This window comes from Chamaea fasciata, unplaced genomic scaffold, assembly GCF_029207755.1.
Source record: "Chamaea fasciata isolate MVZ Bird 193981 ecotype frontalis unplaced genomic scaffold, bChaFas1.0.hap1 SCAF_5, whole genome shotgun sequence".
In the NCBI taxonomy this organism is placed as follows: Eukaryota; Metazoa; Chordata; class Aves; order Passeriformes; family Sylviidae; genus Chamaea; species Chamaea fasciata.
This window is the reverse complement of record NW_027094090.1, coordinates 1857141-1884504: the sequence shown is the minus strand read 5'-3', so window position 1 is coordinate 1884504 and position 27364 is coordinate 1857141. Positions and strand designations below refer to the sequence as shown.

General features: G+C 47.0%; 1 protein-coding gene across 2 annotated transcripts in view; it reads left to right on the top strand.

Moving 5' to 3' along the window:
* The window catches only part of EXOC4 (exocyst complex component 4), a 305007-nt gene that overhangs the window by 217651 nt on the left and 59992 nt on the right, over positions 1–27364 (top strand). For both annotated transcript variants that reach the window (XM_066182652.1, XM_066182653.1), the window contains exon 11: positions 11484–11703. In XM_066182652.1, the coding sequence (XP_066038749.1) occupies positions 11484–11703 (220 nt within the window). The remainder of the gene's footprint in view (positions 1–11483; positions 11704–27364) is intronic.

Below are 27364 nucleotides of genomic sequence, written 5' to 3'. Positions count from 1 at the left end.
TCCAACCCGAATGATTCCGTGATTGTCCTCTCCACATTCCCAAGTCAGGCAACAAGGCACAGAACTGATCTGGGATCTGTTTTTTTCTACTCCATCCCATGTCTTTCTAGCTCTTACCAACAGCTTTGGGTTCATGACTAAAGTGTGAAAAACAGGATGGAAGAATGGACTTGATGTTGACTGGGATAGAGGGAATTCATTCTGGTGTCTTATTTCCAGCTGTTAAATGAAATAGTCTGGGAATTCCACAGGGTTGTCCTCAGGGCTCTGTTTCTCCAAATACATCCATGGGCACAGGTTATGGAGTGTTTAACTGGCCCTCCCGGCCTCTTCTCCACGTTGGATGATAGAAAACCCAACTGCTGTGAGAGGACAGCCAGAATCACCCCTCACACCGCCCCGGTGGTGCCACAGGCTGTGATGCCCAACCGAGGTGTCCACAAGAGGACATCTCAACTTGTCCCACGTTCTCCAAGGTTCTCCAGGTGGGCTCTGGAGTTGCAGCCTTGATTTGGGTTTTCCTTTGCCCTGGTGTGTGTTTTTAGGATTTAACTGGCTGCGCCCACCCCAGAGACTCGGGAGTCAGTGGGATGCTAATGAGGGATTGTGCTGTCTGTCATCTGGTTTATTGGAATGTCAGCACGAGGCAGACGGGACTGAACGGAGTCACAGGCACAGACAGTGCTCTTTGCTGTCTGGTGGTGCAGCAAATCTGCTCTGATCCTGGCTCTTGTAGCCTCACAGAACCTGCCACACCAAACCCAGGGGCTTTGAAACCTCTGGCTGCTCCCAGCTGCTCTTCCAAAGCCGTCCCTGCGTTCCCATTCCAAATCAGAGTAACACAATCTAAAATAACTCCCCCAGTTTGCCCATTTGTAAAGCTGTGTCACTACAGCTCCTCTGTGAACAGAGCCATTTGAAAGATTTATCCTCAGCATATGTTGCTTTTTAAAAGGGGCCAGATTGAGACCTGGGGGGGGGGGGTGTTGGAGCACAAAGGACGAGCCGCCAGATCCGATTGACCAAAAAAAGAAAAAAAAAAATGGGAATAACAAGTTAATTTTTACAGAGCTGTTGTGCTCAGGAGAAAATGTGACGTTGTGGGGGGTATCATTACATTCCAGTGGTGGTCAACAAAGTGGATGTAATGGGACATTAAAGGAAATGGGATTTAATAATGGGAAAAGCTGAAGTTAGTGAACGTGGTGTTTCGCTTGGTTAATAGGGTGGCATTATATGGGGGCTCTGTTAACATAATTATTGCTGTGATACCCGAGTGTTTTACACACATTTAATGCTGCCTCTCACTATTTCTCTGTGACTGGCAGGAATTCCTGTGGAATTGTCGGGATTGTTTAAAATTACAGCGGTTATAAAGCAGGGCTGGATGTATTTTCCACCCTAAGTAGCAGAGAAATGGCATTACCTGTTGTGGCAAATAAAGCCTTGACTTTGCTTTTATACGACTTTTAAAAAGGAGAAATGGTGGGATCCTCCCAGGTTTGGCTTCATGCCCTGGGTTCAGATGAAACAAGGACACCACGGAGAGAGGGATTGATGGAGTATTTGGAACATTTATCTTCTGTAGGGTTGGATTTAAATTACAAATGGATCAGCGGAGGGTGCTTTAGTCCAGTGGTCATGTTGGGTCATCATCTCCATCTCGGAGCAATCCCATCGCTTGCAGGCAACTTGGCTCCACCTCAGTCTGGTTTTGGGCTGGAAATTTAGGGATTCAGGGATGGCAGAGGAGAAATTTGGTGCAAAGATCAAAGAGGCGGCTGGAATAGGAGCTGGGTTTGCTCAGTTCGGTATAAAGTGAAGATATGTTAATTATTCATTTATTTTATCGGTGACAAAGGATGAAGTAGGAGCTCATCAAAGCTGGTTTTGAGGCCCAAGGTGAAGCCTGGTGCTGTGCTGAGCTGGACGTCCCAGCTCTGCTCCCCATTCCCTGGAAAAGCAGCATTTTACATTTCCCTATTCCTTGGATGTGCACAGTTGGGTTTTTTGGGGTTTTTTTTGGTAATGATCCCATCTCCCCCGCTGAAGTTTGGAGCATCTCTGGCTTTGCAAACATTAATTCCTGGGGAAACTCAGGCTCTGTGTACCTGGACACCGCCCAGAAAGGTCCCCCATAAATGAGGAAGAGACAAAACCATTCTCTCACAGGTTTCCTGCTCCCAGGTTCACGTTGCAAAGAACCTGCACCTGCTTTAGGGGATGAAAAGCAGCTTTGTGGCACAGAAGGAGTAAAGCTGCTCCCCGTTTGCTCTCCAGATGAACTCAGAGGTGTCCTTTGGAGTCTGCAGGGGGGGAGCAGGGTCAAAGCCTCCCCAAAGCCTTCGGGATGGTGGGGCTGTTCCACACTGGGGGATTTCACCACACACACCCAGAGCTCTGCAGGAATGCAGCTCCTGGAGGGAGCCAACGTCACCCCCTGAGCTGTCCCTGCTCACCAGGGACAGGGGTTGGGCTCAGAGAGCCTTTAGTTTGTCGGATTATTGTCAGGGCACCGATTTTGTCAGATTAAACCCTTTTCTGACCCAGAGATGGGGCAACTGAGAGGCCTTTTAAAAACTTCTATTCCATTTTCAGTCTCACGTGAAGGGTGAGACAGTACGGATGTTACAATTCACTCCATCACAATCCGAAGCCAAAACTGTTTCCTATTTACAATACATTGTAAGTGTTTTTTGGCCTATCAGCTTTTGCCACACTGTGCTGATAATGCCTTAAAGCCAATCATCTAAAATTACCCCTGGTGGGTCCTACTACTCCTATCTTTCATAGTTCAATTTCTCCAAAGTATCCAGTCTTGTTTGCAAGGCCATCATTTGAAATTTGTTTCTCGTTCAAATTCTCTCTCAGCAATGTCTGTCCTATCCCATGGCCTTTCTCAGTCAGCATTTCTTATCTCAAAGTTTGCACACAGATGCACAAGACTGTGTGAGCCTTCTGTCAGGCTTTGAGAATTCTCTACAAATCCATTTCCCACGTTAGGGTCCAAACAAAGCTTGAGTTTTATCAGGGTTGGATCTAAAACCTCTGCAAAGGTGGGGGGCAAACTGGGGCCATCTGCTGTAGGGGACTGAAAGCCAACACCAGTGCCAGGATGGTTTGGGATGGAGAGACCTTAAAGCTCATCCAGTGCCACTCCTGCCATGGCAGGGACACCTTCCACCGTCCCAGGGTGCTCCAGCCTGGCCTTGGACACTTCTAAGGATCCAGGGGCAGCCTGAATTCTCTGGGAATTCCATCCCTGCCAGGAATTCCTTCCCAGCCTCCCATTTAACCCCTTGGTCTTTCAGCTCAAACCCATTAAGCCATTCCTTAAGTGAAGTAGCCTCCTTCCCTTGTCCCACACGATATTTTTCCCGGTGTTTTCCCATTGCCCGGGGCAGTGACGCTGACACATTTCACGGTGACAACTCTGAGTCGAACCATTTTGTTCCGTTTGGAGCTCATTTTCTCCTGCCTGCTCCTCGTTCAAATCTCCCCACGCTGAGAAAATCCCGCCTGGCTCCTGGCTGAGGTTTGGCAAAGCGTGGAATTGCTGCTGATCCCTGAATTTCCCTCCTGCCCTCTCAGGAGATGAGAGGATGGAGAGCAGGAGATCTGAGCATCCACCCAACCACACCAGAAACTTCCCCTGGGCTGGGGTTTTGGGATATTTGGGAAGGACGAGGGAGGAATCTGAGCTGCAGGGCATGAGGTAAACATTTCTCCACGTCGTGGATCTCTGGATCTGATTAATTCTGCCTCTACATCTCCTGGTCCCAAATACGAGCCAATATTCCCCTCTGGAGACATCAGAAGAAACTGCACCTTGAGAGAGCCCCCGTTCCATCAGAAATCTGTGTCCTTCAGGTGGCAGCTGAGCATTAAAGAAACAACATTTGTATCAGCAGTTGAGAGCTAAATTTTGATTTAATTTCTTTTCCGGAGTGTTCGTGGGTGTTCGCAGGACCTCAGAGACAACAAAACACTGATTTTTTTTTTTTTTTCCTGTCTCACCTGCAGGGGAAGAAGGCATTTCTTACCTCAATCTCATGGCTGAGCAACCACAACACAGAAATCGATTCTTTAAATCTTGTATTTTTTTTTTTTTTAGCTGCCGTTAAAAAAAGAGAAGTCCTGGGCTCTTTCATCTTCCAGCACTAAAGCTCTCAGCTCTGTGGGGACAGAGAACCTTTTTACAGTAACCAAAAGAATTACCTCGAGTAGCCAAGCCTTTTTATGGTTGGGGAATTTGTGTTTGTACAGGGGAAGCACTGAATTTGGTGATTTATCCAAAAGAACCCATTAAACTCAGCTTGGGGTTATGGGAACGGCACTGGCTGGTGCTGCCAGGTACTTGAGGTTAATTATTAATTAATATTTCAGAGAAAAACACCCCAAATGTCATGTTTGCTGTGAGCAGCAGTCATTCCTCTGGTTGTCACCTTTCTGGCTGTTTTCTAGGCTATTTAATATTTCAAAATAGCAGAAAATTCATGGGTTTTGTCTGGTATTTGGTGATTTTATTTTTTTGGGGGGGGTCTGGTTTTGCTAATATTTAAAACACACTTAAAGTAGCCGAAACTCCTTTGAGTCTCCCAGAGCTATTTATGCTTTTCTTGGTGGCAATTTTAATTTTAATCACATTTCGGGGTCACCTAGAAAGGATCTTAAACCTTTTCTCCTCTCTTTGGAGTGACTTTGTACAGAATCAGCTCAGTTACCTTTCACACCTGCCAAGGTGTGAAACATCAATCCTGGGGTGACTGATCATGGGACAAAAACATTCCCTGAAGTTTTTAGGCAGAATAATGTGATTTCTGTTACTTTAGGGATCTGACTGGTTGGTGTTCGGTGGCAATGACCCGTGCTCCATGTGCTGCAGTGAATTATTTGAATTTAATTGCGTTTATTTTGTTCAGCACTTGTGTAACGATCAGCGTCTTTTGGGCTGGGAGCATTTCCAGGCCTCACTTTGCTTTTCCAGGGCCCAGAGGGGCTCCAGGAGAGCTGCAGAGGGACTGGGGACAAGGGACAGAGGGACAGGACACAGGGAATGGCTTCCCACTGCCACAGGGCAGGGCTGGGTGGGATCTTGGGAAGGAATTCCTGGCTGGGCTGGAATTCCCAGAGCAGCTGCCCCTGGATCCCTGGAATGTCCAAGGCCAGGTTGGACACTGGGGCTTGGAGCAGCCTGGGACAGTGGGAGATGTCCCTGCCCGTGGCTGGGGTGGAATGAGGATCTTTCAGGTCCTTTCCAACCCAATTCTTTCCATGATTCCATTAACCCCCTCAAAATTCCCACTGTTGAGGTGAGGTGGCTTCCTGAGTGTGTCGTGGGACAATGTGGGATCTTTCAGGTTTCTCTCTTGGTTTAGTGCGTCCTCAGACTTTCCCGAACTCACAATCCTGGTTGTTTTATCCCTGATTTCCTTGAATACGGAAAAATTCTGGATTTTTCCATTTTGTCAGCAGCTGGGATCCAATTGAAGAGATTTCTGGCGTTTCCTATAATATTTCCTTGCTCCCCGAAAGGTTCATCCCGGGTACTCGGATGTTTCACGACTAAGGCAGAGGGAAGAGAACAGTTCAGGATCACACAGAAACGAAATGTAAATTCGGGCTGGATGTCAGAAAAAATTCCCTTAATAAGGTTCTGGAATATCTGATATTTCTTCCTGTCATTCATTTGTTTGAGGAGGCAATTTCAGATATTATTACCATCATCATTAAGGCGAGGAGTCATTGATGCTCAGCACTTCCAATGCCTTCAGTTTCCTTTAATGATGTTTCGGAAGACATCTGAGAACAAGGAGTCGGGAGAAAGCCTTGGGAAGGCAGGAGTTGTAGGTTTCTAAATCAATTCCACGCAGCTGTTTTTCGGTTTTATGCTTTTTATCCCACACTTTCAGCTTAGGTAAGACAGTGCTCACAGCCAATTAAGTCATGAGTTAGAATGAATTAAATTTTCTGAAATGAGGCGCCTTCTTTTTTCTTTTTTTTTTTTTTTCTTCTTTCTTTTTTAATCCAAATGACTGTCATTTACCAAAAACTACTTCATTTCCCTGAAAGTGCTTTTCTGTCTAAGGGGAATGCTTAATTGCAGCCACAAATCACCTCAAATGCTTTTATAGGAGGATAAAACAAGTTGAAAATTGTGCATCATTTTAAAAATGCAGGTTCTGAATTCACGATAAGGTGCAAATTTCTATTTTTTTTTCCCCCCCTTAGCTGCTCTGTTGAAGAATTCCATCCTCACTGTGACATCTCCTAAAAGTGTCCTTCAGAGCTGGGACATCCCCACGAGCCTTTTTTTAGGATTTCAGGCAATTCCCAGGAATGCCTACAGTGACCATGGCCCAAAATTGGTGTCACCCCTCAATCTGAATTTTTATTCAGACAAAGCATTTGTCTGAATTTTTATTTTTGCATTTTCGCATTTCGAAGGTGGGACTGAGATGATCCTTGAGGTGTCTTCCAACCCAAACCATCCTGGGATAAATACTGAGTTCTGGGATTGCTGTGGGTCAAGTTGCCTTTTTTGACATCTAAAAGTTCTGTGCATGGCTTGGATGAGTAACACAACATTTTTTTGGAGTGGGCTCTTAGGAAGTATTTTTTTCCGTGCTGTTAAACACTTTTCTGTTCTTTATAGAGACCAAATTCTGTTGGAACAAGCCAGCCAAGCAGCATTTGAAATTGAAATAAATAAATAGCACCGTGTGTGGCTGTGAATGTGTGGCCGTGTCTGCCAGGCAGAAAATAGGGAATATCTGTTGGTGCTTTAATTCCACCCAATGTTTCCCATTTCAAACACTCATTTTCAGTTCCTTGTCGTTTGGCTGGTCTTTTATTGCCAACTGGGGCTGTTTTTATAGAAAAAATATGTCTGAGATACTTGGGTTTGTTTTTTTTTTCCTGAGAAGAAGAAATACGTCAAATTCTGGTGAGTTTTCCTTTGGCTGAAAATTTCTGTTTCTACATTCTCAGTAAGAGGAACTGTTGGATGAAGGGCATGGCAAATAACCCCAAATTTGGCTTATTTGGACCCCCTGGAAGAAGTGAAGTGCTCACATTTCTGCTTCAGGGCAGCCGAAATTCCCTGTGGACACAATTCCAGCCGGAGCTCAGCAGGACCAGGACCAAAGGCCAGGGCTGGTTCCTGAAACAACAACTCTCTCCCCTCGTGGTGTTTTTGTGGGCTCCCAAACCTGCTGGGCTCCTGGTGGAGAAACACAGGACGGTTGAGTGGGATTGGGAACCGTGGAAAATAAGAGAAAAATTGTGAAATTCCCACAAACAGGAGGGATGTGATGGGATGGGAAGGCAGGAAGAGGGAAGCCGGGAAGCAGAGAGAGCAGAGAGACTCTTTGTGGCAGAAGAGTCACTGCTGGTGTCACATTTATCCAGCTGTGTGTTGGTGTGACTCGGGAATTCCCAACGCTGTGACATTCCCTGACCATCCCATTCCTTGCACAAGACCAGGATCTGCTGACCAGAGCAGGACTGGGCCCTGGTGGCATTAAAAACGAGGCTGTGATGTCCTGCACAGAGGGGCAAAGGGAGGGGACACAAACAGCTCTGAGCTTTTTCCTCTGTTTGTTCATCCTGAATTCATGGAATCGTGGAATGGTTTGGGTGGGAAGGGACTTTAAGGATCCTCCAGTGCCATGGGCAGGGACACCTCCCACTATCCCAGGGTGCTCCAAGCCCCATCCAGCCTGGCCTTGGACACTTCCAGGGATCCAGGGGCTGCCACAACTTCTCTGGGCAACTCTCACTTATCTTAAATAGAAAAAAAAATTTTTAAAAAATCATATTTTCCATTTTTATTCTGTTCTTAATGGAATCCTGAGTAACCTTCCCAACCCGGGACACGGAAGGGTGCACCAGTGCTGCCATTTAATGTCCCAGAAGAATTCCTGGTGCAAATCTCCCCTGCACCTGGAACTTTGTGACTCCTGTTTGAGCCCCCTGCTCCTGTGCCCGGCGGGGTTTTGAAGGTTGGAGCTCCAGAGTGGCTGCCTCGGGAGCAGAGCAGTGTGGGACTCATTCCGCCTGCTGGAAATCTGGAGAGGACATCTCTGAGCCACAGCAGGTCCCAGCAAACGGGATCCCAGTTGTCCCCTGAGGCTGTAAAAAGTAACTTGTCCCACTGGATTATCAAATCCAGGAGCTCCCGGGCAGTTCCCTGCTGTCAGCCACACTCTGACATCCGCGGTTCATTTTTCTTTACCTTTTCTCTGCTTCCATTTCCCCACGGCAGAGATCTTTGGGATTAAATGAAGACTTCCCCGGTTTCCATTCCCATAATCGTTTCATCAAACTATCCTTGAGCAGCCCAGCTGAAGGTCTTCCATCCGGATCCTCCAGTTCCTTGTGCCCTGCAGGGCTTCAGTCTTAATAACTTCCTGCTGCTATCGAGCTGAAATCTGCTTCCTAAGCTCCTGATGATTTGTTCTTTATCACAAGTGATGCTGAGCGCTCACAAATCCCCCCTCAGTCGGTGCTGTCTGGCAGCTCCCTCGTAATCCACGATTATTTTATGGTTCCCATCAAGGAAAACAGGGATATGCTTTGATCCTGACCAGCGTTAGGTGAACCACTCTTGTCTTGTCCGTGCCAAAACTTAATAGGGCACATCAAGGAGAAGTTTTGAGGAGATGAAGGCGCAGATCTTTAGGAGAGGTCTGGAGTGGTGATTAATTCTCCCCCTAAAAGGCTTCTTCTGCTTGCTTTTAGCCATTTTTGAGCGTTTTCTGGATTTTAAAAGTGTTTAAAAGTTGTTCCTGTCACTTTGCTGGACGATGCTCATTCCCAGTTTGAGCTCCTGCGCTTCTCCTTCCCACCCGAAAGGGGTTTAATAGCAAAATTCACGTTTTGGGGGAGTTTTGTGCTCTGTAAATAAACTTATAAAGGAAGAGTGGGAGATTTACTGACAGCCATGAAAGGACACAGTAAATTAATTCAGCACAGTCCCATCAACCCTGGCAATGTCCCTTTAAGGACATGAGTGTCACTCGGGGCTGGTGACATCAACTCTGATATTTCTGGGATCAGCTTCATGGAGTCTCTGCTCTCCTCCCAGAAAACTCCACTGTTTCCCTGTTTCACAAAGCTGATTCCCATTCTCATCCTGTGAAGTCCAGGGAATAAAGCTGCCAGGCTCTGTGATTCCCTCCCTGCAGCCTCTCTCTCTTTGGAAAACCAGTCTTCCACCTGAACTCCAAAGGGATCTCCCCACGGGAGCTGCATTGTCCAAATGTGTCACTCCAGACTCGTGGAGTCAACAGGGAGGGGATTTGGGGAGAAAACAGCTCAATTTGGAAATAAATCATCCATGGGAGTTGGCCCCTCAGTCAGTGCTGGGAAGGGAAGCGCCTCCTCTGGAGTGAGAAACGTGGAGGTAGAAAGTTACGGATAATTAAGCAGATCTCATTGAAGGGTTGGGAATAGGCCAGTGGTAAGGAATAAAATCATGGAATCCTTGAGGTTGGAAAAGACCTCTAAGATCATCAAACCCAACCATTGTTCACCACCAAACCATGTCCTAAGAGCCACATCCCTGTTTTTTTGTCAGGGATGGTGACTCCACATTTCCCTGTCCGCCTGCTCCAATTCCTGACCACTTCTCGACTGCATAAATTTTTCCTAATATCCAACCTAAACCTCCCCCAGCACAGCTCACAACAGCGTATCTCGATCCAATATGGCTCCTGATACTCCATCCCCGATTATTTTGGAAGGAACACCAATTCCACTGCCTCAGATGTAGTTAAAGGCATGACGAGGTAATTTCTGGAATGAACTCCTCCGTGGTAACCAGATGGCAGCACAGAAATAAAGAGATTTTTGCAGGAGATGGCAAACATTTGGTGCTAAAATATTCCCAGAATCGTCCTGCTGCTCTGTGTGCTCAGGAATTGGGATCCTGGGATGGAACAATAAAGGGTGATAAAAATACACCATAACACAGACATCCATAATGCAGGAGGATAACGGCGTCATGCACAGACTTTGCTTTTTTTTCATGATTTTTTCTGGATTTTGAGCTGGAATATTCTGTTCTTCACCTGTGGGAATCAAGTGACCATGTCCAGAAGGAAGTTTAGCTTTTTAAAGGGATTTGTGGCATCTTAACTTTTTAAATGGTGGTTTTATTTTTATATGGACGTCTTCCCAGCATGTCCCAAATGGAAAAGCCAAAATTTTTTTTGGACAAACAAACAGGAATTGTGCCTGGGATGTGGATTTGCTCTCATTTTATTTGTCCTTCTCCAGCAATTTAGTCTTTATCTCACCAATTGATTGTATTTTATCTTTTTTTTGTTGTTTGTTTGGTTTGTTTTTCCCCTAAAAGTACCCTGTGGACCTTTTCTCCACTTCATTCCTTGTGGGCCTGATATTTCTGGGTGAGAGATTTTAGCCTGCTAGCAGCTGCTAACTTTTTCCCAAGGAAAAATTTCTCAAGGAAGCTTCTTCTCAAAACAATCTTGGCAAGCAACTCTCCTTTCTCAAAAAAAAAAAAAAAATCTTTCTCCAGGTGATGTTTTGCTGTTTCTCTAGTTTAAGCAAAGGGATTAGAGAGGTGTCGTTCCTATTCATCAACCATATTAAGTGTGTATTGGAACGCCTTACAAAAGGTAGTAAGAATTAGACAATAAAGGCTTTTTTCTATGCTCTTTGCCTTCTGAAATTCTTGTACTTCGAGTCCAAGATCCCCCTAATTAGGGTTTTTTTCCTTTTCAAAGCCCCGTGCCAGAGTTTGAAAGGAGAGTGGATCTCGCAGCTCAGTTTTGAAAGATGTTTATTAAGTTTTTTATCTGAAGGTGAGTGCACTGTCTTTTCAGCACACTGCAAAGACACCACTGCCAAGAACACCAGACCTGGTGTCCAAGGTCTCTTAAAGGTTTCTCATCCAATAAATTCTTGAAGCGTACTATATTTACTATTTTGTACCAATAACTGCTACCAATCCTAGGCACGCAATTTTCTACATCACCTACATTCTACCAATGTCTCCGTGCCACCGTCACAGCAGAAGATGGAGCAGAAGGAGAAGAAGAACTTGAGACACCGCCCAAAATTCTCCATCTTGCCTCTATCTACTTCCACTCTAAAAACCCAAAACTACAAATTTTCACCCTGTGACAAACTAAACCACTATCTAATTTAAATTTTTGTTGCTCTCATTTCACCCATAAGTGTTGGCAGTTTTCCCCATGGATTAAGGTCAAAGGCAAGGCTTTCCTGGGGTCTCCCCAGGGCAGTTTGAGGGGTTTTCCCCGTGCCTTGGACTCCAACATGAAATATTTGGAGCCTTTCTTCTTTCTTTCATGTCCTACAGCGACAATTCCTCAAGCTGGGACAGACATTCCCACACCGCTGGAGCTCGGCTCTGAGACGCTGGAATGGCAACGGCAACACCAACAAATCTAAAGTGACTTAATTACAATTTATCCCTTCCCCTCTCCGTTTCCCAGGTTCATCCAGGAGATCGAGTTCGCCATGGAGCTGGGCCCGGCCAAGCAGTGCCCGCTGAGGGAGTTCCTCACCATGTACATCAAGAACATCTTCCTCAACCAGGTCCTGGCCGAGATCAACAAGGAGATCGAGGGCGTCACCAAGGCCTCGGATCCCCTGAAGATCTTGGCCAACGCCGACACCATGAAGGTCCTGGGGGTGCAGAGGCCTCTGCTGCAGGTAGGAGCTGAGGGACCCCTCAGGACATCCCTGGTTGTCCATCTCCAGGACATCCCTGGTTGTCCATCTCCAGGACGTCCCTGGTTGCCCATGTCCAGGATGTCCCTGGTTGCCCATGTCCAGGATGTCCCTGGTTGCCCATGTCCAGGATGTCCCTGGTTGTCCATGTCCAGGACATCCCTGGTTGTCCATCTCCAGGACGTCCCTGGTTGTCCATATCCAGGATGTCCCTGGTTGTCCATCTCCAGGACGTCCCTGGTTGGCCATGTCCAGGAGGTCCCTGGTTGTCCATCTCCGGGACGTCCCTGGTTGCCCATGTCCAGGATGTCCCTGGTTGTCCATCTCCAGGACGTCCCTGGTTGCCCATGTCCAGGATGTCCCTGGTTGGCCATCTCCGGGACGTCCCTGGTTGTCCATCTCCAGGATGTCCCTGGTTGTCCATGTCCAGGATGTCCCTGGTTGTCCATCTCCAGGACGTCCCTGGTTGGCCATGTCCAGGACATCCCTGGTTGTCCATCTCCAGGACGTCCCTGGTTGTCCATGTCCAGGATGTCCCTGGTTGTCCATCTCCAGGACGTCCCTGGTTGGCCATGTCCAGGACATCCCTGGTTGCCCATGTCCAGGACATCCCTGGTTGGCCATCTCCAGGACGTCCCTGGTTGCCCATGTCCAGGATGTCCCTGGTTGTCCATCTCCAGGACGTCCCTGGTTGGCCATGTCCAGGACATCCCTGGTTGTCCATCTCCAGGATGTCCCTGGTTGTCCATGTCCAGGATGTCCCTGGTTGTCCATGTCCAGGACGTCCCTGGTTGCCCATGTCCAGGACATCCCTGGTTGGCCATGTCCAGGACATCCCTGGTTGTCCATGTCCAGGATGTCCCTGGTTGCCCATGTCCAGGAGGTCCCTGGTTGTCCATCTCCAGGATGTCCCTGGTTGTCCATGTCCAGGATGTCCCTGGTTGTCCATGTCCAGGACGTCCCTGGTTGCCCATGTCCAGGACATCCCTGGTTGGCCATGTCCAGGACATCCCTGGTTGTCCATCTCCAGGACGTCCCTGGTTGCCCATGTCCAGGATGTCCCTGGTTGTCCATCTCCAGGATGTCCCTGGTTGTCCATCTCCAGGACGTTCCTGGTTGTCCATCTCCAGGATGTCCCTGGTTGCCCATGTCCAGGATGTCCCTGGTTGCCCATGTCCAGGATGTCCCTGGTTGCCCATGTCCAGGATGTCCCTGGTTGTCCATCTCCAGGACGTCCCTGGTTGCCCATGTCCAGGACATCCCTGGTTGTCCATCTCCAGGACGTCCCTGGTTGCCCATGTCCAGGACGTCCCTGGTTGTCCATCTCCAGGACGTCCCTGGTTGTCCATGTCCAGGACGTCCCTGGTTGCCCATGTCCAGGATGTCCCTGGTTGTCCATCTCCAGGACGTCCCTGGTTGTCCATGTCCAGGATGTCCCTGGTTGTCCATCTCCAGGACGTCCCTGGTTGCCCATGTCCAGGATGTCCCTGGTTGTCCATCTCCAGGACGTCCCTGGTTGCCCATGTCCAGGATGTCCCTGGTTGTCCATCTCCAGGACGTCCCTGGTTGCCCATGTCCAGGATGTCCCTGGTTGTCCATGTCCAGGACGTCCCTGGTTGTCCATCTCCCGGACGTCCCTGGTTGCCCATGTCCAGGATGTCCCTGGTTGTCCATCTCCAGGACGTTCCTGGTTGTCCATCTCCAGGACCTCCCTGGTTGCCCAGGTCCAGGACATCCCTGGTTGTCCATGTCCAGGACGTCTCTCGTTGTCCATGTCCAGTCATGGCCTGGTTGTGTATCCAATGAGGAAAAATGTGGAGCTGCTGGAGCAGGTCCAGAGGAGGCCACGGAGCTGCTCCAAGGTCTGGAGCCAGGCTGGGAGAGCTGGGAATGTTCCCCTGGAGAAGGGAAGGATCCAGGGAGAGCTTCCAGCACATTCCAGGGCCTAAAGGGGCTCCAGGAGAGCTGCAGAGGGACTGGGGACAAGGCCTGCAGGGACAGGACACAGGGAATGGCTTCCCACTGCCACAGGGCAGGGCTGGATGGGATCTTGGGACAGAATATTTTCATGTGTGTCTCCCTTAGAAATTCTGGGGACAGCTGCCAGTCCCAGAGCTGTGCCATCAGGCTGAATACACATTCCATGAGGAGCAGGGATGGTTTCCAATCCTCCCAAACACTTCGGTGATTGATGTGGAGCCCCACGGGTCCCTCCATCAGAAAAAGATGTGAGGGATTTGGGTTTCAGATGGAGTGTTTGTAGGAGAAATCTCCTCTGAAACACCTTTTTTGAACTCCAGGAAAGTTGGAGCAGTGATAAAAGCAGCAAGTTGGCATCCCAGCTCCATGGGGAACAGGACAGTGTGGAATCCCACCCCAAAATTCTGAATTTCATGCGTTGCCCCAAAATTCTGAATTTCGTGTGTTGTCAAGCTCTTTTAATCCTTTGAAGTTATTCCCTCGTTCCTGGGAAATCCCCTTGTCAGGGATGGATAATACCAGCAGAGTCCTTAGGAAGCAGCACCTTTATCCCAAGGCCCATGTGGCCATTTCCTATCCCAGCATACAGCAACACAATATCCCAACTACAATATCCCAATTATAATATCTCAGTTACAATCATTACAAAATATTACAATATAATTACAATATCCCAATTATGATAGCCCAACACAGGGATATTACACTGCCACGCAATAATAAGAATAACTGCTATTACTGTTTCCAGAATTTTTGATGGATTAATGGTCCCTAACTCTGTGCCTGTCTGGGTGCAGCAGGGCTGGGATGATCCTCCCAGAGCCAAAGCAAAAGCAAATTCCAGAAGTCCCTAGAAGGGGAACAGCTTCTTTAGAAAGGGGCCAAAATTCTCTTTGCAGGAGTTGAAATGATGTTTTGGAGCTGCACAGAATCCCTGGATTGTTTCCTTCCCAAGCTTTACCAGCCTTAATATGGATAAAATCTTTTTAGTGGCTCGTGGCTTCATTTCACAGGAAAATGTGTTCTACAATGGCAATATATTTTCTTAAAGTGCGTTAGGGGTTGAAGACTCAGAGTGGCTTGGATTTTTCTCGTCCAGTTCCTACAGTTTGTTTCTCATGATGGATGGAAATCGTTTGGAACCGGAATTATTCTTGGTCAAACTGTCCGTGGTCAGGAGGTCTCCTTGTTCCCGACGTTAGAGAAGGTTAATTCTCTGAAAAGAGAAGAAAAATTGCTGCCTCTTTGAACCAACTCATCCAAATAGCTCCCTAAAATAATCCTACTGATTTTCCATTAAAGTGGGGAGGGAAAAAAAGGGCTATTTCTGCATGACAGTGCTGGAGCTTGGAATCTTTGCCCCCACCACCTCGTGGATAGGGTGGAAAATGATGGAAATGTGGTGAGTGAAGCTCTCCCCCAGCTTTTTCCTGTTCGTGGGTTCCTGCTTTAACCATCCCACTCTTTGCTATCCCAAAGATCTCTCTGAAGCCTCTGGGGCTGTGGTTGGAACACGACTTGGGAATTTATCAGCCCCCACTGCTGGGGCTGATAAAGTTGCTTTGGGGATCACTATCAGCACACCTTTGAGCTGAATTAGGTGGGAGATAAGAGGTTTTCCAGCATTGTGTCCTCACAGATGAATCATCCATCCCTGTGAAGATTATCCTTAAAAAAAACCCAAAAAAAAACAACAAAAAAATTGTCCTCTCTAAATATTCCATTTTACCGCCTTGTTTTCCATTCTTCCCTCCTCAGATGTAAAACACTTGAAACCGTTTTCCTTTGCAGAGCGACTTGAATCACCGTGAAACTCATTTGTCTCGAAATTATTCAGCATTAAATTTCAGGCTGTAATTGTTTAAATCGATCCTAAATTAGGCTACAAGTGCCTCGACAGCTTCTTACAGCCTGTTCTTGTTGGGTTCTCAACGAGGTGATAAATCTTTCCACCCAGGTGGTCACTGGCCTTAAAAACCTGTTGCTCCCTCTCCAAAAAAATGCAAATTGCCTCGCTGTGGAGCAGCAGAGCGGGATTTTTCCTTTCCTTCAAAGCCTCTGGTGTCTCTTATCTCAGCATGGTGTGGATGATGCTCCTGATACTTTTCTGGCCAAACTCCAGCGGCTGAAAATCCCCAGAAGAAACTCCTTAAAAAGTCAGGGCGCGCAGCTGTTTCTCAGGATAATGACTTGCTGGAGCTAATTACCGCAGCACCCACTCCATGCATGGAGTCACTCACTTGTGACTTTCCAAGGAGAGACATCCCAGAGAGCTTCTGGAATGTTTTCTTCCCGTCAAACGAGTGGTTATTAAGGAGAAGGATGGTCCCAGCCAGCAGCTTTCCATGGCTCACCAGTGCTGACGGCTCCACGCTTTGATGGAGTCTGGATGTTATTATTTATTATTGTAGACAAATTAATTGTCTTTCCAGACTGGCTCCCAGCCAGCAGCATCCATTAAGGAGCAGGCATGGCTGATCCATTGGGGGTTTTTTTCCCATTCAAGGATAATTTTAAAGCAGTTTTAATGGTTACGAGCCTCATATTTCAAGTTTTGTTTTTTGCAGTGGCGTGGTGTTACAACCAAGATACTTTCAGCTCTTGTTTACGTGTTTCATGTCAAGAGGGTAAAACCCACCGAGTGCAGAATTTGTGCTAAATCTCCTTTTCTAGCTTAAAATGCGAGACAAAATTATCTCTCCGTGGGAGCCTGACTCCCCCTGTTGCTTCCAATATTTCTTCAGATAATTTTTCCTCCGGGGGAGGGAACATTTTAGTGCCGTCCCTGCCTTTTGTGGAGGCCTTCAGAAGGCTCCCGTGTAAGTCAGCTGCAGATGTGTGAGTCCTCCACCTCAGAGGAGTTCTGAGCTGCACAAAAGCCATTGCTTTAGGCAGAGCGTCAATGCTTCAATTTATTTTAAAAACTTGCAGCCCATCCCAGGGCAGGGTATGCGTGTGGACATTTTCAAGCAGTGCCCCTGGCAGGCAGGATTATTTTTGTCCTCTTCAGATGTGCAGAAGCAGGGTCACGCTTCGCAAACCGTCCCACGGATGTGAGTCGTGTCTGACCTGAAGGGAACAGCCCCGTGTTTGAGGGCTCTGCCTCCCTTTAATCCCTGAAATCCCTGGATGCCTCTCCCACCTTGGAGTTGGTCAGGAACTGGACGAATCATTAAATTGTGGGATATTTGGGGTTGAAAGGGACCTTTACAGGCCTTTCAGTCCAGCCCTGCTGCCATGAGCAGGAATATCTTCCCCTGTCCCCATCCAACCTAGCCTGGAGCATTTCCACGGAGAGCTGGGTGCAAAAATGTTGATCCTGGTCCTCTCTAAGGCCACCAACGTGTTTTGTTCACCTCAGCCATGTTCTCCCCCATGAGGGTGGGCACAGAGTGCCCAGCAAGTGCCCTGGAAGTGTCCAAGGCCAGGTTGGATGGGGCTTGGAGCAGCCTGGGATAGTGGAAGATGTCCCTGCCCATGGCAGGGAGTGAAATGGGATGGGCTTTAAGGTCTCTTCCAACCCAAACCATCCATGAAGGGACCTCACCCTCACCCTGGCCTGTGCAGCTTCTTTTCATTGCCAGTTCATCGAGTGCTCTCTAGACCCATAAAACCACTAAAACTGAGAGGGGGGGGGAAACATGGGAAATGGATTTGTAGAGAATTCTCAAAGCCTGACAGAAGGCTCACACGGTCTTGTCCATCTGTGTGCAAACTTTGAGATAAGAAATGCTGACTTAGAAAGGCCTTGGAATAGGACAGACATTGCTGAGAGAAAAATTGAACTGGAAACAACTTTCAAATGATGACCTTGCAAATAGACTGGATGTTTTTGGAGAAATGGGACTATGAAAGGTGCATTGTAGTAAGACCCACATGGGGTATTTTAATAGATGATTGGCTTTAAGGCATCAGCAGCATTGTGTGGCAAAAGCTGATAGGCCAAAAAAAAACGCTTATAAAGTATTGTAATTAGGAAATAGTTTGGCTTGTGATTGTGATGGAGTGAATTGTAACATCTGTACTGTCTCACCCTTCAGTCAGACTGAAAATGGAATAAAAGTTTTTAAAGGCCTCTCAGGGTCAGAAAAGGGACAATCCAACATCTCTTGCTTTCAGTTTTCCCCTCAGAATTTGGTAGTAACCCACATTCATCTGCCCCCAGCCTCCATCCCAGGCCTTGATTGATTATTTTAATTACCCAAAGAGCCCCGCCGGGCTCCCTCAGCAGCAGCATTGCTTTCATAAATCCTATTTTTGTCTCACAGGGCTGGTGTGAGACCCAGCCCCTGTTACCTCCCTGGCCAGAGGAGAAGTCTTTCAGCCTGGCCACCCTCCTGCCTGTCTAAAGCTCCAGCTGCACATTCCTCATTTGCAAACTCCTTAAGAGCCCCTGGCAGCAGAGCAGGGCCCTGGGATGCTGAGGCAGAGCAGCTTCTCCTCAGCCCGAGGGTGCTGCTGAAAATCCATTGTGAGGCCACAGATCCAAGTGCCACAGCAGTGACGCTCCCCCAGTTTTCAGTTTTTCCTCCAACTCCTTTTTTTTTTTCCCCAAGGTTTTCTGCCATTTTAAACCAGTGCTTTGCCTTCGCTGGGGTTGTTTCGGTGATGGATGAGCTGCAATTCCAGGAGGAAACTGGAAAGGCAAAGTCTGATAAACTTCATTTAAAGGAAGCTGTACTGCTCCAGCACCAACATTCCTCCAGGAATTTCTTTCATGGAATCCCAGGATTCTTTCATGGAATCAAGGAGGGTTGGAAGGGACCTTAAAGCCCCATCCAGTGCCACCCCCTGCCATGGGCAGGGACACCTTCCACCATCCCAGGTTGCTCCAAGCGCTGGCTTTGGACACTTCCAGGTCTGGAACATCAGAAACTTCCACAAACATCTCCAGGAAACATGGTTCTTCCATAACTCTCTTTTCCCTAGGAAAGTTTTCATATTTGCTGTTCCAAAACCCACCAGTGGTTCGATTTGGGGCCTTGGTTGGGCTGGGCTCTCTGCGCCCATCAGCTGAAGTTTGGGTTCCCCTCTCAGATCACAGATATTTTTCCTTTCCCTCTGCTTGTTCCGCTCCATAAATCCCAAATCCAGCCTGGAACAGTCTCACATGAAGCACCTGATGGATGGCTCCAAGAGAAGAAACTTCCCTGTGTTCTTGCCGAGGCTCCTCCAAAGCCCCATTATTTTTCTTCCCTGGCATTTTGAAGCCTGGGCCCATTTCATTGAGGAAGAATAACTCTCATTCCCAGGTTTTGAAATGTTTTCCTAATCACAAGTGCAGCGTGAGAAGAGCCATCACGTTTTGAATAATTGATGGCTACTTTATTGAGTTGTCAGCACTAATTCATCCTCCTTTTGAAGTGCTGCGATGTTCAAAGGACGTTCATCCTTTCACAACGTGCTCATTTTTCTGAGGAAAAGTTCATTTTTATAATTACTTTTTTTTTTTTTTCATTTTTTCCTCCCCCACTGTGGAATGTAATTGTAGCTGTGTGGCGTAGAGGGAAGGATGAGGCACCTTCCAGCTCGTGCACCTTCTGAAATGCCTTTATTCCTCCTTTGGCTGCTCACTTCTCTGCCTCCCTCCTGTCGCCCAGGTTTTAATTATACCTGTTTTAAAAGTGCATTTTGAAATATGACACCCAGCTCTGCCGCAGAACAAAAGAGACATTAATCTGTTGTCGAAAGGGAAGGTAAAAAGCTCATTTTTTTATGTGTGTGGCAGGGGCTGCCCCTCCCTTACAAGTTCCGTGGGAGTAGTTGGGATTTTGGAGGCAGGGACTTGTCAACAGGAGAATTTTAAAAGGAACAACAATGCAGGAATGCCGCCACCCCATTGGAATATTCCTGGCACCCTGGGTTTCCTCCCTGCCTCTGGAATCTTCCTCCTGAAGTGGATAAACTTTGCAGTTGGAAGGTTCATAGCGCTCTAATTTACATCTGAAAGAGCTGAGGGAAGGCAGTCAGTTAAAAGTTTTCCCCTCCTGGTTCTAATCTGTAAATAGAGCCTTTCCATTAAAATAAAATAAAATAAAATAAAATAAAATAAAATTAAATTAAATTAAATTAAATTAAAAAATAAAACAAAATTTAAAATTTTGACACCTTTGTGTGCATGACCGAAACTGGTTTGGTTTATTTTATTTTATTTTATTTTATTTTATTTTATTTTATTTTATTTTATTTTATTTTATTTTATTTTATTTTATTTTATTTTATTTTATTTTATTTTATTTTATTTTATTTTATTTTATTTTATTTTATTTTATTTTATTTTTGCAAGTCATCTCCTTGTGTGCTGGGATTTCGGCTTTGTGTGAGCTGCACTGTAGAGAAGGGAAAAACTTTTCCCTCTCACCATGAAGCTTTTGGGGAGTACCAGGTCTGGTCATCCTGAGGCTGATCCAGGATTTCCCTGGGAATTCACACCATTGGGATGAGCTCCATAATTAAAATATTTAAAGACTTTGTGCCTGTAAAGAAAAGTGCTACAGGGTGTGAAAATCGAGGAGATGCTACAACTCTACAGGAGAGCCCTGGCCAGGGCTGTTTTAATTAATTAGGTGCTAATTAGAGGCTGCTGGAAAAGGTGAAGGAGGAGAAGACTGACGGGTATTGGATGTGCAGAGATGGAATCTCAATTTGGATCTCTCCTGACCTCGAAGTCACTGGAGCAGCACCAGATTTCTTTCAGTGGGAGGGAGATGAGATCCATCCCATTGGACCTAAAAAATGCCTAAATAATGTCAGACGTGGGAACAGGAAAGGACAGAAGGAGATCTGGTCACTCAGCTGCATCCCACTCCTCTCTGAGGGAACAACATCCCTCAATAACCTCAGGAGTCACACACAATTAAAAGGAAAACAGGCCTGGAAATGAAGAAAGCAAAATATTCCAGCCCCCAAGGGAGCCCCGAGATGCTTTTAGCCCAAGGCACTGAATTTTCTCTGTTTAACTCTTATTTTTTTATCCTTTAGGGGTGGTGTCAAACGTGGTGTTGAGGGACAGGTTGAACCCTCGTTGGGCATTCCCTGTTTAATTCCTGCTCTGTCATTTTCCATCACAAAACGAAAAACATTATTAATCCCCAAGTCCTCCTAATTAGCAAAGAGATGTTGGGGATGCTCCAGCCCTGGAAGTGTCCAAGGCCAGCTTGGAGCAACCTGGGATAGTGGAAGGTGTCCCTCCCATGGCAATGGGGCGGAACTGGATCATCTTGAAGTTCCTTTCCAACCCAAATCACTCTGGGATTCCACGACCCATTTTCATTTTATTTTCCTGGAATATGAACTGCCAAAATATGCAGGAGCTGGGGTTTCAGGGCTCCAGGTGCTGGAGAAGCCATGGACCTGAAAATAAAAACTCAGTGGGAATAATTTGGGCTGTTCCTTGACTTGTTTTGATCAAGAACTTTGTGTCTTGCTCTGGAATTTCAGTTTACTATTTTTCTTAAGTAATGGAAGCTGATGTAGCCACATCCCTCAGCCACCTCCGTACTGCTGAAGTGGAAGATCTGCAAATTCAGATCGACCTCATGTTGCAGCAACCGCTGAATATTTAAAATTCCTCTTTCCTCCCCAAAAATTCCTCTTTCGTCCCCAAAAAATCCCTTTTTTCTGGCCCAGTGATGGACCCAAATTGTCTGTTTCCTGTGCTGTACAGACCCCAAAAGGGATGATCATCCCATTTCTCCAACATTTCCACTGTTTGATCCACGTTCCCCATCAGGCCTGGCCGTGTGTTTTTCTGGATAAGACGGGAAATGTTTTTTCTACATAGGTTTAAAACAAAAACCTGAGCTAGCAGTTACCGAGTAGTATCCTGGTAGTAACTGAGTAGTAACCTGGTAGTAACTGAGCCACTCCAGTTCGCTCCCTCTGTGTGAAACCGAGTGAAATTTGCTGCCGTTAATCGCAACAACATCGGAGATGAATTCCCGCCATTCCATCCGCGGGAGATCAATTTCTCCTCGGCTCTCTTCGCATTCCAAGGGCTCTCCCATGAGCGATCTTGAGTGCCACCTGCCTTCCCAATAAAAGCCTGGAATCCATCCGTGAATATGACAACAAATATGACAACAAATACGACAACATTCCAGAGACAAACGATCTCCGCTCCGAGTTAATTCCTGCTTCCCAGCAGGGCTCCGCCGTGACCCCGCTGGGTTTGGAAGCGCTGCTGTTTGGTTAATAGATGAATGTTTTGTGTGGATGGCTCCATCCCAGCCGAGTTTGGCTCCCTCCTCTTCCCACTGAATGCCTGCATGGATTTATCCGCAGGACAGTCGTTAGCCCCGGGAAAACAACGGGCGATAAAACAAAGCGTTCCTTCCCCGCCATCCATAACTGCCTGGGAGGCCTCTCGGAGCTGCTCTGGCTGCTGGGAAGGGGAGATGGCTCTGTCAGGAAATGATGCACAAATTCCATGTGGGAAGGGAAGATCCATGGCCTCATCCAGCCTGTTTTCCAAGAGGGATTGCTCGTTATTCCTGGGGATTGAACAACGGCAGCGCCGCCGTTATCAGACGTCTCCCACTAACGAGCTGACCCGGTGGGTTTTTCACTTCACAATTTGATGTCTTTTATTCTTTTTTCCTCCTAAAATGTGATTTTTTTGGGGCGGGGGGGAAGACAACTTCTCCCCGCTGCTCTTTTGCTGGATTTTGGGAGTGGGGTTTTGCCGTCGCATGGGGCTTTGCGGTGACAGAAATCCTGAGTTAGGAGCAGGTGGTGGATAAAATGCTGAGTAGCTCCTTTAGTTATTTTTACTTCTTCCCAGCAGCTCAGGGAGTGGAAATGCTCAGTGCTTAGTGTAGGAAACTGTGAAGTGCAGCTGGGTAATTTTTTGCTTCATTTTGGTTCGGTTTTTTGGATTATTGGGCAGATCTTTGGGAAAATCGTGATAAAAATAGTTGGGATCTGAGGGAAGCAGTGGTGTCCTTGATGTGGGATTCAGGATTTAAATTTACTACAAGGGATGGAGGGACAGGACACAGGGAATGGCTTCCCACTGCCACAGGGCAAGGCTGGATGGGATCTTGGGAAGGCATTCCTGGCTGGGATGGAATTCCCAGAGCAGTTTGGCTGCCCCTGGATCCCTGGAAGTGTCCAAGGCCAGGCTGGACATTGGGGCTTGGAACACCCTGGGATGGTGGAAGGTGTCACTGCCCATGGATGTGGTGGCACTTGGATGGACTTGAAGGTTCCTTCGACCCCAGATCATTCTGGGATTGCTTTGGCAGTATCTGTGTCCCATCTGTGAGATTCCCAGAAAATCACAGAATCCCTGAGATTGGAAAAGCCCTCCAAGACCATCAAGTCCAACCTGTGGCCAATCCCCACCTTGTCCCCAGCCCAGAGCACTGAGTGCCACATCCACTCCTTCCTTGGATGCCTCCAGGGATGGAGAGTCCCCCACAAGTCCAAGTGATCCCATTTCCACACTGGTTTAAACTGGTGTGGCCGAGCTTTCCTAGTGGAGAAGGTCATTCTGGAAGGGAAAGTGCCCTGCAGGCCTCTGGCATTTTCCAAATCCATTCCCACTTCCAGAAATTAGGATCCACGACTAGAGCTCTCATCCTCACACCATGGCTCCTCCTTCCTTTGGGAATGGCCCCACCCTTGGACCTGTCACCAGGTGGGGCCTGAGGCAAGAAGAGACAACAGAAGGAGAAAACAGCGGGTTAAAAATATCCCGATTTTGCTCCCAGCCCACGGATCTCTTGTAATTCCTGCTTCTCCTGGCAGGAATCAAAGGCTGGAGTTGCCTGTTCTCCAATCTCCCCATCTCCAAGGTTGTCATTCCCACATCTCCAGGGGTTCGGGGTGGTCACTGTGGTTTGATGAATTCCATGTTAACACGAGCTGTGGGAGCCTGGGAGCAGCCTCCACGCGTGAGGAATTTCCAAATAATCCTTTGGAGACATCCAGGGACAGAGCTGTGATCTCCTCGGGCTTTGATGTGCAGAGCACAAGGCTGAATTTATGGAATAAATCACCGGTGGTGCCGGCACGTGCGGCTTCCCTGAGTTTTCTCCCGTCTTCTGCTTTTTGGGGGCAGCACTTCAGGCTGGATTTTCCCTTTTAGGATGTGGAAAGGTCCCCCTGAATCACCCTTAGATTGGTCAATTCGACCCCTGCTCCTGCCATCATGCAAAAATGCAGTATTTTCTTGTTTGTTTTGAGGGGATTTTTTTGGTCGAGTTTTTTTTTTTTTTGGTTGGTTGGTTTTTGTGGGGTTTTAGGGTTTTTTGGGGGTTGTTTTTCTCTGTGTGTGTGGTTGTTTTGGGGGGGGTTAGTTTGTTTGTTTCATATTTTGGTTTCTCGTGGTTTTTGGTTTTTGTTTTTTTGTTATTTTGTTTTGTCATGCAAAAAGTAGTAAACCAAAACAATAAGCGAAATTCCAGATTTTTTTTTGTAATGTTTCATTTCGCAGGACACGAGGCAATTCTCTTTGCAGCTTCCAGCTTGGGAAGCTCCGCATAATGCCAAGTGTCCCGTGAAATTAAAATTTGGTGGGATTGAGGATATTTGAGTTCTGTTCTTGTGTGGAGACCTTGGGTCCATCACCTCCCATTTCCAAGTGGTTTCGCTTTTTGAATCATTCCTGGGAGGAGCCCTCAGCTCTGCTCAGGTTCTATCTGGAGTTGCCTTGGGATTGCTCCATCCCAGCACTGGATTTGTTTGAAATTCTTTGGAATCAAGGGAGATGGAGATTGGGAATTCCCATGTCGTGCTTGTCTTGGAGTTCAGTTGTTCCAGCACTGGCCTGTGCCATAAAATATTGAAATTCAAGTCCTGCTGAACGAATGATCTGAGGGAAAAATTTTTCTCCTTCCTATCCTTTTCCTAAGAATTCCTCTCCTTTCCAATGGTTTTATGTATAAATTGCATTCCAGCACTGGAATGTTCTAATGGAAATGTGGAAAATCTTGCCCATTCTGTTGAGAAGCACCTGAAGGACCAAACTCTCACCCTCTGGCCACCTCTGGCTTCTTGTGTGGAAATTGGGGTGGAAATTCCCCTTGGGAATATCTTTCTCGTTTATTTTTAAGACCAGCCTTAACCCTGCATAAAATCAACCCACAGAAAATAAACCAGAAGTGAATTTAACTGCCAGCCGTGGTGTCCTTTGGGATGCCTCAGAGGGATGAATCCATAGCAAGGGCCTCTGCTCTCTCCCCATGTTTGCCAGGGATTGCTTTGATGAACAAAGAATTCTTCATCACGTTAATTAGCGTAGGGTTAACGAAGAGTGAGACAGAAATGTGAATTTTGGTGCTGAAAGGTGAATTTTGGTGCTGAAAGGTGAGGTCTGAGTGTCTTTTGGGATCTCCCCCCTATACCAAAACCCGCTGGCGACACTGGCCTGGTCGCTCTGCGTTCTCTCACGCCTACAAATGAGACTTTTAGACTCTTATGCCAAAATCTGACGAATTGCCTTCTAATTTCAGTGAATTGACATCTTTGTGAGCCCAGGATCTCAGCCTGGTCTAGCTCAGGATCCCTCTTAAGCTTTTACCCCTCATTCCTGGATTTCACCCTTTGTTTTCCGGTGATCTCTTGGCATTTTCATCAATTTTGTTGAATTTAGACCATAATTACAGCCTTTACACTGGACAGCACCAATCCAGGGGCACAACAACATTTTATCGTGGGAGCTCAGCCCTTCTAAACCCTTCCCAATCCATTTTTTCCCAAATTTCTTTCGGTTTCGCGTCATCCAGCTGCCTTTGCCGTGGTCGCTGTGTCTTTCCAGGAGCACCACTGAACATTCATACTCACCATCTCCAGCAAGACATTTTTAAAACAGATAAATATATTTTAAATACTGGAGCTTCGAGACCGAAGAAAAAAAAGAAAGAGAGAGAGAGAGAGATCTCAGAGCACATAAAGAATAACACTGAGGGGTTTTATTCTCCAAACTGGGCCAGCTTGTATGAAAACATTTATTAAAAACGAGCTCCCAAACGGACTTCTCTGCTCCCAAGCATCATTAATTCCGTGCTCCACGTTCCGTTTGTGCCGTGGTGCAGCTGCTAATGATGTTCTAGAGCAGGGATGACAAAGGAGAGGGAAAGCTGCCACTCACCATCGGTGAAATAAATTTGTCACCTTGCCACCAAGCTCACCTGTAATTGGGGGAGCTGTGTAAAAAAAAAAAAAAAACCCTGAGTAAAAGCCACTTCTAGGAATATTCAGGGATGGGGATGAAAATGTCAGGGATGGTGGGGTTTGGGTTTTTTTTTTTCAGCTCCTGCAGCACAAACCGGGCTGGGAATCACTGGCTGCGAGTCCCTTTTTTTTCCCTGCACAAATGTATATTGATTAATAAAGGGAGAGCCTGGCCTGTGCTGGCACTTTTAAGTGATAAACAGTTCTGCAGCAGTGCAGAGGGTGTATTAAAGGCTAAGAGCTAATGACTTTTCTGGTGGATGTAACACATTAAAAGCAGCGGGAAGCTGCAGCTATTTTATCACCCCACTAATGTCCCTGACAACATTCACTTGGTGGGAGTGAATGGATGGGAATCCATTTGGAGGAGTAAATTAAAATACCTTAAAAAATGCCTTTAATAATAGCTCCAGAACTCAGCGGGATCAGAGGAGGGAAGAGATACAAAAGACCAATTAAATTACCCCGTCCATCTCCCTGCCTGGGCACTGATATTCCTGATTATGCCGCGGCTGCTGGATCATTCCAGGAGGATTTCGGGTGTCTCAAGTGAGGGAATAATGCCAGGGCTGGAAGTTGGGGCTGTCACAAACCTCCCCCCGTGTCCAACCAAATTTTCCCTTCCCTCTGCACTGCACATGAAATGGGAATAAATGAAAGAAAACCCTCGTCCAAGCGGCAATTTTCCTATTCCTTGATTTTAAGTTTGTAGCGAAGCTGGGATCAGGGATTTATTGGTTTGAAGATTGTGGAAGGGCATCTCCTCACGTGGATATTTCCAGTCCAGATGGGATTTTTGGAGGTACTGAGACCACCTTGGCAGGGAATTCTCGGATTGTCCAGCACTGGAACAGCTGCCCAGGGAAGTGATGGAGTCCCCATCCTTGGAAATGTTCAAATGTGTGGAGGTGGCACTTGGGGACGTGGTTTGTTGGTGGCCATGGCTGATGGTTGGACTCAGTGATCTGAGAGGTCTTTTCCAACCTTCACCTTGATCCTGCTGAGATCCAACCCTTTTTTTGGGATGCTGGGAAGCACCCGGCTGGAGTTGCTGTGCTGAGAATTCCTGTTTTGTAGGGAATTCAGGAGATTTGATCAGTTCTGGTGCGTTTTGGGTGGACAGATTCACTTTGCTGGTGCTGGAGAATAAAATGCCGCCACTTTTAAATATTCCAAGGTCAGAGCTCACCTGTTTTTGTTGGATTGGGGTTTTTAAGGATAACTTGGCTGTCTTTTGCTGTGGAATTCGAGCTCAAAATCAGAATCGATTCACCGGATCTGCAGCACAATCAGCCAGCAAAGTTCACCCAGGGATTTCTCCACCCAGTAATTTCCTCACCAAGTCCACAATTCCGTTGGGAATTCGGCGACTCTCCCAGGAAAGCACCTGGGCTGGATTTTGAGCCTGTCAGAGATGGAGAATCCAGCACACCTCCAGCTGTTCCTGTGGTTAATTAAGAAATGCAGAGCTCGTTTCTGCTCTGCT